At 44.3% G+C, this 10,087-nt stretch overlaps 1 protein-coding gene across 1 annotated transcript; it reads right to left on the reverse strand.

Moving 5' to 3' along the window:
* Positions 1 to 3,187: 3,187 nt before the first annotated feature.
* Positions 3,188 to 8,442, reverse strand: LOC149373343 (uncharacterized). Its single transcript, XM_089597472.1, has 3 exons — positions 7,734 to 8,442; positions 3,601 to 7,532; positions 3,188 to 3,553 (listed from the first exon to the last, which is right to left on the reverse strand). The coding sequence occupies exons 1-3, from the start codon at positions 8,440 to 8,442 to the stop codon at positions 3,188 to 3,190; spliced, it is 5,007 nt and encodes a 1,668-aa protein (XP_089453598.1).
* Between the last annotated feature and the right edge of the window lie 1,645 nt (positions 8,443 to 10,087).

The following is a 10,087-nucleotide window of genomic DNA, read 5'->3' on the forward strand; positions in this document are numbered from 1 at the left end:
CTTACGTTTAAATTAAAGCGAATTAGATGTTTGCAGTTTTTACGTGCCCGTTAGCATACGTGCCCGTAAGCTGACGTGGCTGTAAGTAAGCAACTTATCTGTAACCTGACGTATTTTGAAGATTACGTGTCCGTAAGCTTATGCGTACCTATAAGAGAACATGTGTGTGTAAGAAAGCACAATTGTTATTTTTACTTGTCTGATACCTAAATAAAAATTTATATATCTACGTATTATCACGTGTGCAAACTTTACTTTAAGTGGACATACTTCATTTGAAAAAGTAGCGTTTTTCTTTAAAATTCCCAACCTTATATCCACGTAATTACGTGGATTTGGTGCGAATAGACACAGCGTAAATTTTTGGTAACAGGCAGTTTTTCCGAACAGAATTTTCAGTTAATCAAGTAACCACAGTAAAGTTCCTTGGAACCGCGCGTACCACCTTTCGCCGGTTCTGCGGAGTACGGCAATAACAGTACCCGGCATGATAGTCAAATGAGTATTTCCTTTTTTTTAACTCAATTTTTTTATTAAAATTTATTTCCATTTTAAGATATACTTTATAGAGCCAAGAATCGGAGAGGTAAGGTTTAATAACATATTTATAGAATACTATAACGAAATTTTTACGGTTTTGATTTCTTTGGTCGAATAATACGTTTGTTACTAACAGGTTTACTTGGATTCAAAATTATCTGTTCAGAATTAGCATCTTGGCAATCAACTTAGGAGCTATTCACATAGACATTTTTTGCTTATTTCATTTTAAACGTTCATATTGAAAAGGGGGTTCCACTGTTCCGCTAAACTCAAAGTGAGTGAACAGACTGAACAGACCTATACCTCTTTTTCCATCATGGGTGTAATCCGCAATTGCCGCCAGCAGTTACATATGTACGACGTGAAAACGTTGCGTGGTTGGGGGCGCTACTGTCGATTTACTGGTGATGTGATCCGCAATCTCACCAGCAGTAAAGCAGACGACGTCGGTCTACTTGCTCTTTTTCGTGACATTTTCTGATTGTAAACAAAGCAAAGCAGACGATAGAATGTCGGAAAATGTCATGAAAAAGAGCAAGTAGACCGACGTCGTCTGCTTTACTGCTGGTGAGATTGCGGATCACATCACCAGTAAATCGACAGTAGCACCCCCAACCACGCAACGTTGTCACGTCGTACATATGTAACTGCTGGCGGCGATTGCGGATTACACCCCAAGCAACAAAGCCGCAAAGTCGCAACTATGTTGACCGGATCCGTACCATATAACTTTTTTTCTGTACATGGGCCTATGTTATAACATAGGCCTGTGAAGCAAAAAAAAGTTATATGGTACGGCCCCTGACAAAGAACACAGTATAGGTCTGTTCAGTCTGTTCACTCAATTTGAGTTTAGCGGAACAGTGGAACCCCCTTTTCAATATGAACGTTCACAATGAAATAAGCAAAAAATGTCTATGTAGATAGCTCCTTAATTCTGAACCTGTGAGAACGTTGACCCAAAAGTACAGACTTCGACTCTCGATAATCGTAATTGTGTTCGATATTGACATTTGAATGATTGCGTTCAAATAGGCCAAGGACCAAGGACGGCAAGGACCAAGGGCCCGATCTTCTATGTTGACGTATGACTCAATCGATACAGTCGTTTTCGATCAATCAGAGGGCTCCTTAAGCAGTAATGAGTGTATCACTCGCCGACACAAGAAGGATCTCGTCTCAGGCAGTTGATCAGGGGCCTATATGGGCTTTTACAGGCAAATGCGATAACAGCGAGGAATAAGCGAAATAGCGTATTGATGTTTGATAAACCATACTTCTTTGAAAATATCCGTCAGGGCTGACAGCATGTTTCCAAAAAAGTATAGTACATCAGTACGTTATGCCGCTGTTATTCCCATTATTTTCTTGCTCTTATTCTCGTTAAGGGAATAAGGGGAATGAGAGAAATAATAGCAGGAATAAGAGGAATAACATATTTATCAACTATACTTTTTCTAAAACATCAAGCCGACTACCCCAACTTATATTTAAAAAAAGTATAGTACATCAATACGTTGTTCCTCTTTTTCCTTATTTCTCGCTTTTATCGCATTTATGTGCAAAGGCCCTGTTTATTGAACTGCTTAGCTCACTCGAAACTTATTGAAGAAAGTCTCGAGTAGAGAGCGTCAGCAGGATTATGATTTAATTAGTAATGTGGTATGAATGATTATCCAAAGGGAAGCAATGACGAAATAAGAAGTTGGATGCGTATCTTAAATCAACAAACAACTATAACTTTAATAAAAGAATTCAACTACATTTATCCAAAAGAAATACGATTTACATCGCTTTAGTTTTGTTAAGTTGCGTGGAAGAAACAACATCAATGTTTAAATGTAACTAGAAAACGCTGATTTTCGATTTAAAAAGAAAGGAACTGTCTTGAATGTAAAACTAGGCTCACCAAGCCGAGGACGAGAAGAATTACATCCCAAGCAGCAAAAGTAGAGAGGCAGCACATAATTATTGAATAGCATGGTGTGCTTCAAAAACTGTCCCGACTCAGCAGCAGAAAACAGGCTCTCCCGCAGGTGTTACTCGCACACCGGTCTGTAGGCGAAGAGAGCAAGCGCGGGGCCTCAGTGCGTCGAGAAGCCCGAGCGCTCGAGGAGCCGGGGCGGGGATACCCTCGTGAGAGCATGTGTGTTTGGACAGTGGAACTTGGAATTGGAAATAGAAACTGTAGTAAGCAAACCACTACATTCGTAACACCCACGAGAGCTCCCCACCGCCGCTCCACGGGCGGAGGAATGTAATAGCTCCGCTGCTTGGGCTCACCGTCGGCTTGGTGTTACAATCCTATTCTCCCGTGACCATAGCCGCCCGCCTTGACGCTGCTTGCGTCAAAAACGAGAGGAATCAACTTAAAAAAAATTAAACTCGCTTGTAAGAAAGAAAAAAAAACAAAAGAAATTATCTAAATTTTACGTAAACATAATAGTTGAAAAGTCCTTTGGTAGGCAAAAGTACTAAAGATAAGCTTCATTCAATTCAAAAATGTTCAATCCAGAATGATTAAGGGAAGAGTTACGAATAACATCTAATTAGTAGAAAAAACTAACGGTCAGAATCATGAAAAAAAACAAAGTAAACTATAGAACTTTTAATATGTCAACTGTTAGTGTCACCTTCACTGCACTTAGTCACTAGCTTGGTTCTTGAAGTGATCTTGATAACAACGTTGAAGCTCCGATTCAGTGGGTAGTTTGACCAATTTGACCACTGGTCGCTTAAAGGTGGATGTGGCCGTCTGTACAGTTACTGTACGTACCAAATTGTCATCCCCTTTGTGAGTTATCGTCACCCGACCCAATGGCCAATGGCTTGGCGGAATATTGTCCTCCTTTAAGAGAACGATGTCTCCGACCTGTAGATTTGGCTGGGGCTTCAGCCACTTGTTTCGAAGCTGCATGTGATGCAGCACCTTCTTTTTCCACCTGGCCCAAAAGGAGTCTCTGAGGTTAGTCAGTAGTCTCCAACGGCTGACTCTGTTTGACGAAGTTGGCTTCTCACAGTAGGGCTCAGGGTATAGGTCAGTAATGAAGAACCCACTAAAAAATGCGCTGGAGTCAGAGCGACAGCTGAAGCTTCGTCGGAGCTGAGGGGACAAAGAGGGCGTGAGTTCAAGCAGGCCTCTATCTTGGCACATAAAGTTGCCAATTCTTCAAAGGTGAAGGTTGATGTTCCGACCACCCTCTTGAAGTGGTGCTTGAAGGACTTGACTGCTGACTCCCATGTGCCGCCAAAGTGCGGCGCTCGAGGAGGTATGAATGTCCACTTTATCCCTCTCATGGCAAACTGGCTGTTGACGCCCTCGACAAATGCAGATGACTCGTTGAACAATTTGTTGAGCTCCGAGGCAGCTCCCTTGAATGTTGAGGCGTTATCTGAAATTAAAGTCGAGCAAGTACCTCTGCGTGCACAAAAACGGCTAAACGCTGCCAAGAAAGCGTCAACGGTCAAATCTGATACCACCTCAATATGTATGGCCTTAACCACCATACATATAAAGATTACCACGTAACCTTTAGTACTTTTAGCCCCTCTGCCTTTAGAGAACAGGATTGACAGGGGCCCCGCGTAGTCAAGCCCTGTAACTGTGAAAGGCCGAGTTGGGGTTAGACGATACGCTGGAAGTTGTCCCATTAGTTGACTTGCGTTCTTGGCTTGGTGTCGTGCGCAAGAGACACACTGGTGAAAAACTGCCGTGATGACTCTCGTACCCCGAATTGTCCAGAACGTCGAGTTGAGAACCGAGAGCATCAACTGAGGGCCTCCATGAATGGTTAAACTATGAGCTTCCTGAACGAGTCTTTTGGTCAGCAAACAGCCTCCTGGGAGTATGATCGGGTGCTTTTCTCCGTAGGTTAGAGTAGAGTGATCAAGCCGACCTCCAACTCGGATCAAGCCTTGCTCACAGATAAACGGGTGTGAGCGTCTTAAACTGCTCCGTTTGGTCAGATCTTTGTCCTCAAGTAAGCGACGTCTATCATCGGCAAAGTGACAAATTTGAGCCGCTCTGAAGCAAAATATTCTTGCAGCGTTGATCTCATCCACCGTTGGTGGTCCGTGATTTCTCTGGCCACAAGAAAGTTTGGCATTGATTTGCCAACGTTTGATGTAGGCAAGAATTCGTAGAATTTTTAAGAAACTAGTGGTTTGCTTAAGTGAGGGTAAGCAAAGAGATTCGAGTGGTCTACTAGGTTCGTGAGTGTCCACCAGTTCCTTGGCGAGGAGGGCATGAACTTCTTGCTCGTCCATTCGAGAGCGTGGCCACTCTAACTCGGGTGATGTGAGCCACGCAGGACCATTCCACCAAAGATCAGAGTTTGAGATTTCTGATGTTGTGAATCCCCGAGTTGCGCAGTCCGCTGGGTTCTGGGCCGATCTTACATGCCTCCAAGGGGCGTCTGGAAACGAGGAGATGATCTCGCTTGCCCTATTTGCGATGAAAGTCGGCAACTTGGAAGGCTGACCCTTAAGCCACTCCAAGACGATTTGAGAGTCGGTCCAAAAATTAACAGTCGTTGGTGGTCGACGTAGACTTGCCAGAAGCTGTGCAGCAAGCCTGGTGAGAAGTAAGCCTCCACACAACTCTAATCTTGGCAGCGAAACTACTCTTAGTGGGGCCACCTTCGACTTTGCTATGAGCAGGGTCGCCTTATTCCCAGGTAGCACGAAGTAGAGGCAAGCTGCATAAGCTTGTTTGGATGCGTCGGCGAACCCGTGAAGATGCCACTCGCTAGAGGTAGTTGAGCCGGTCCACCGTGGTATAGCAATTTCAGCCACTTGAGCTAGATCGCCGCGAAAATGCAGCCAGCGCTGTAGCAATGGATCGGGTAGTGATTCATCCCAGTCCAATTTGTGAAGCCAAAGTTCCTGTAACAGTATTTTCGCGACGACAAGCACTGGGGCTAACAAACCTAGAGGGTCAAACAACCTTGCGATTTCAGAAAGCATTGTACGTTTTGTAGATTCAGTTGCATGTTTGGGCGTTGACACCCGAAAATTGAAATAATCTGTTTTTGTATTCCAAAACAACCCAAGAGTAGATATCACCTCGTTCAATTTCACCTCCACGTTCAATGTGTTGCTTGACAGGAGTCCATCGAGTACGTAGGGCTGATTGGACGCCCACTTGCTTAGTTTCATACCCGCAGACGCAAGTAGGGAGATGAGCTGATCCCTTATATGACGAGCTCCTTCCAGATCATCCGAGCCAGCAAAGATATCATCGACGTAGAGCTGATACTGAAGAATGGCTGCGGCTTCTGGGTGTGTCTTTTCTCCCTCTAGTGCAAGCTGCCTCATAACTCGCAGAGCTAGAAAAGGAGCAGATGCCGTCCCGTACGTCACTGTCGTAGTCCTGAACTCCTGAACTGGCTGTGAATCTTCAGCTCGCCAGAGGATGGACTGCCACTTGGTGTCGTCTTGATGGACCTTGATCTGTCGAAACATTTGGACTACGTCCGTAGTAAAAGCATATCTGAAAAAACGCCATTGAGTTAAGACAGCCGAAATTTCAGTTTGTAACTTAGGACCTGGCAATAGGACATCATTCAACGAGAGCCCAGTTGAATCCTTCTGGGATGCGTTAAATACAACGCAAATTTTTTTTGAATCGTCTCGCTTGACGACGGCATGGTGAGGCATGAAATAACCCTCATGAGATCTGGCATTTGGTAATACCAATTCCATGTGATTAGAATCCGAATAGTCGAGCATGAAGGCCTTGTAGGCGTCCGAAAGGCTCTCATTGTGCGCTAACCGTTTCTCTAGACGCAGAAGACAAGCGTGAGCGATTTCTCGAGAGCCGGTGAATCTGGGTATTTGCGAGAAGGGAAAACGCACTACAAACCTATCCTGCTCATCACGATAGTGAGTATCAACGAAATGTTGCTCACAGAATTCTTCTTCTGGAGATAGAATCTTTTGGCACCGAATCTCTTCTATCTCCCAGAATTTTGTAAGAAGACTTGAGATCGACGGTTCCGTGTAGGTATGGAAAACCTGAATTGAACTATTTGTTTCAGACAATACTTTCGAATGGGCCTGACCCGTGAGCAGCCACCCAAACACTGATTGTTGTGCAACAGGTGTCCCAATCGGTCCTACCCTTAGACCATCCTTAATGATTGATGCGTAAATGTCCGCTCTTAACACACAATCAACCCTGCCTGGTTTAGAAAACTGAGGGTCAGCCAAAGAAAGTCCTCGAATGTGAGACCAGAGCTGAACCACAAGTCTTCTCGAAGGAATGAGTTTCGTCAACTCATCCAAGACTAAAAGCGCGACGTTTAAGCTGAACTGTGAATCGACTTTGGATTTCACAAACAGGTGCACTTCAGCTTGTGACTTTGACGTGACAGCGCCACCAAGCCCAACAACTGAAATAGCCACCTTAGTAGGTTTTAACGAGAGTTGCTCAACAACTCGTTTGGAAACGAACGATCGCTGTGAGCCAGGATCGATCAAAGCACGAACGGAAACTGAGTTCCCCTTGGAGTTGACTAGCATCACTTGAGCAGTAGCTAGTAAAACCATACTCTCCACAGAAGTTGAGTTAGCTACGATGGATGAGATCGTGGCAGAATACGACGTCTTAGCTTGCTGTGTCGAGTCATTGTGTTCTGAAGAAGAAGTGCAACCAGTCACAGGTTTTGAAGAGCAACCTAGTTTTGTGACGTTAGCACCTGGGTTATCTGGATGAAGCCTAGTATGATGTTTTCCTTGACATATAAAACACCGTTTGGCCGAAGAACATTTATCGGCAAAATGGGAAGCCTGAAGACAGTTCAGACAGAACTTCTCCTTCTTGCAAAACTGAACCCTTTGTTGGATTGACATGTCTTTGAACTTTTTGCACCCGAAGAGCCAGTGCGTACCAGAGCACAACACGCAAAACGGGTTTGACTTGTTAGGAGTAGAATCAACAGTTTGAGCTGTATGGACAGCCGCTTGTTTTTTACTGACTGACTGAAAACCTGACCGAGCATCGGATTTTTATGCCGTTGTACGCGACTGCTCCAAACTTTGAATTCTTCGTTCGAGAAACTTAGTTAGATCCTTATATGAAGAGAATCCCTGTTTTCCCTCTTGTGAAATCTCCCAGTTTTCTCGTGAGATAGGATCTAACTTCCGAATGATACAATGAGCAATAAAAGAATCAGCCTGAGCGACCTCACACTCTAAATCTAATAAAGCTCGTACTGTTTCCTCGACCTGATCTAAGAGATCGTTCAGGTCTTGTGCGTTCCGTGCACGAACGTTAGGAAGTTGGATAAGTTTTTCCATATTGTTATAATGCCTGAGTCTTATATTGTCGTACCGACGAGTAAGCTTTTCCCAAGCAATGGTATAATTAGCATCAGTGATTTCTAAACCCTTCAACCTGTGCGCGGCTTTTCCCTGTACTGAAGCTAACAGGTGTGATAGTTTCGCGACATTTGAGAGGTTCGTTTTGTTATGAACCAGCGAAGTGAAGCGTTGTTTAAAAGATTCCCACTCTTCGTGATTACCGGAGAAAGTAGGTAACGAGAGTGCAGGAAGAGAAATCTGATCAACTACCGCAGGATTAGGCGTAGGGTCAATAGTTGGCCGTGGGACCGGCGAAAGATCTTTGATTCGCTTACGAATGACAGATTTGGCATGGGTGTAACTATCTTCCGCTTTTGAGTAACAATTTGATTTGAAATAAACGTGTTCTGCTAAGTTAACCTCGTCGAGATCGTCATGAGATTCGAAAAACTGAGACCAGTATTTTTCCAGCATATCTAAACGGGTCTCAAAATGTTCTAAGGTTTGTCTCTCAACACCTACTTTAGAGGTGGAGTTTTCTAGAAAGTTAACTATGTTGTTGAACAGCTTAACCTGCCTTTTCATTAACTTGTCCATGACGAACAACAAAAACCAACAAAGGTTAACTTAGACAACTGAACAATATGTATTTAGGATAACAACGAAGATAAGCACTGTTTAACAAGACAACAAGCAAAAACGTAATAACAAGCCTGAAGGTGTATAAGATTTCGAAAAAATAAGGAAAAAGCACTACTGGAATGTGAGAGCTAGAGAGAGAGAGAACGTGTGTATACTTACAGTACCTTTCTGCAGAGAGCTTCTCCCCCCGCTCGCTCGACCTCGCTCGATCGTCGAGGTATAGGCGCTTACCGCCGCGAAGCCGACGATGGGGTGATGAAAGAGAAGGTGCAGATGTGACGTAATAGAAAAGGACAGCACGATGAAATGGCTGCCTAGTGTAGACGAGATTTTCCTCTCTCCTCTCCTCCCCGTGCCATCGAACCGATTGCCGAAGAAAAGATGGCCGACGTGTTGAACCACGTCGTCGAAAATGGATGCGGGGCCACGAGATTCCAGGAGACCATGTATCTGCAGCTCTGCTACCAATGTTTATTGAACTGCTTAGCTCACTCGAAACTTATTGAAGAAAGTCTCGAGTAGAGAGCGTCAGCAGGATTATGATTTAATTAGTAATGTGGTATGAATGATTATCCAAAGGGAAGCAATGACGAAATAAGAAGTTGGATGCGTATCTTAAATCAACAAACAACTATAACTTTAATAAAAGAATTCAACTACATTTATCCAAAAGAAATACGATTTACATCGCTTTAGTTTTGTTAAGTTGCGCGGAAGAAACAACATCAATGTTTAAATGCAACTAGAAAACGCTGATTTTCGATTTAAAAAGAAAGGAACTGTCTTGAATGTAAAACTAGGCTCACCAAGCCGAGGACGAGAAGAATTACATCCCAAGCAGCAAAAGTAGAGAGGCAGCACATAATTATTGAATAGCATGGTGTGCTTCAAAAACTGTCCCGACTCAGCAGCAGAAAACAGGCTCTCCCGCAGGTGTTACTCGCACACCAGTCTGTAGGCGAAGAGAGCAAGCGCGGGGCCTCAGTGCGTCGAGAAGCCCGAGCGCTCGAGGAGCCGGGGCGGGGATACCCTCGTGAGAGCATGTGTGTTTGGACAGTGGAACTTGGAATTGGAAATAGAAACTGTAGTAAGCAAACCACTACATTCGTAACACCCACGAGAGCTCCCCACCGCCGCTCCACGGGCGGAGGAATGTAATAGCGCCACTGCTTGGGCTCACCGTCGGCTTGGTGTTACAATCCTATTCTCCCGTGACCAGGCCCTACGAAGCTATGAATATTGGGTACGTTTTTTTAGCGATCGGTTGGTCAGGGTCCGTACCATATAACTTTTTTTGCTTTGCAGGCCTATGTTATGACATAGGCCGATGTACTGAAAAATAGTTACATGGTACGACCCCAGTGGGTCAGTCGGTCCGATATTTCGGAGTTTGTTGACGTGCGGAACAGCGGAACCCACCGACAGTTAGTACAGGTTGACGCTAGCGCCGCCCGACCATGCGGCGTTACCACGACCTACGTAACTTAACTGCTGGCAGCATTTGCGGATTACAGCTAGTGGAATACAACCTTTAATGTGTTTACATCGTCGAATTCGTCGGCAACTTGTCATTAAAACAGAATGTTTTAATTTTTTGTTT

The sequence above is a fragment of the Copidosoma floridanum genome, unplaced genomic scaffold, assembly GCF_036245765.1.
Source record: "Copidosoma floridanum isolate Cflo_tuat_1 unplaced genomic scaffold, Cflo_Japanese_pri ptg000032l, whole genome shotgun sequence".
Lineage (NCBI taxonomy): Eukaryota > Metazoa > Arthropoda > Insecta > Hymenoptera > Encyrtidae > Copidosoma > Copidosoma floridanum.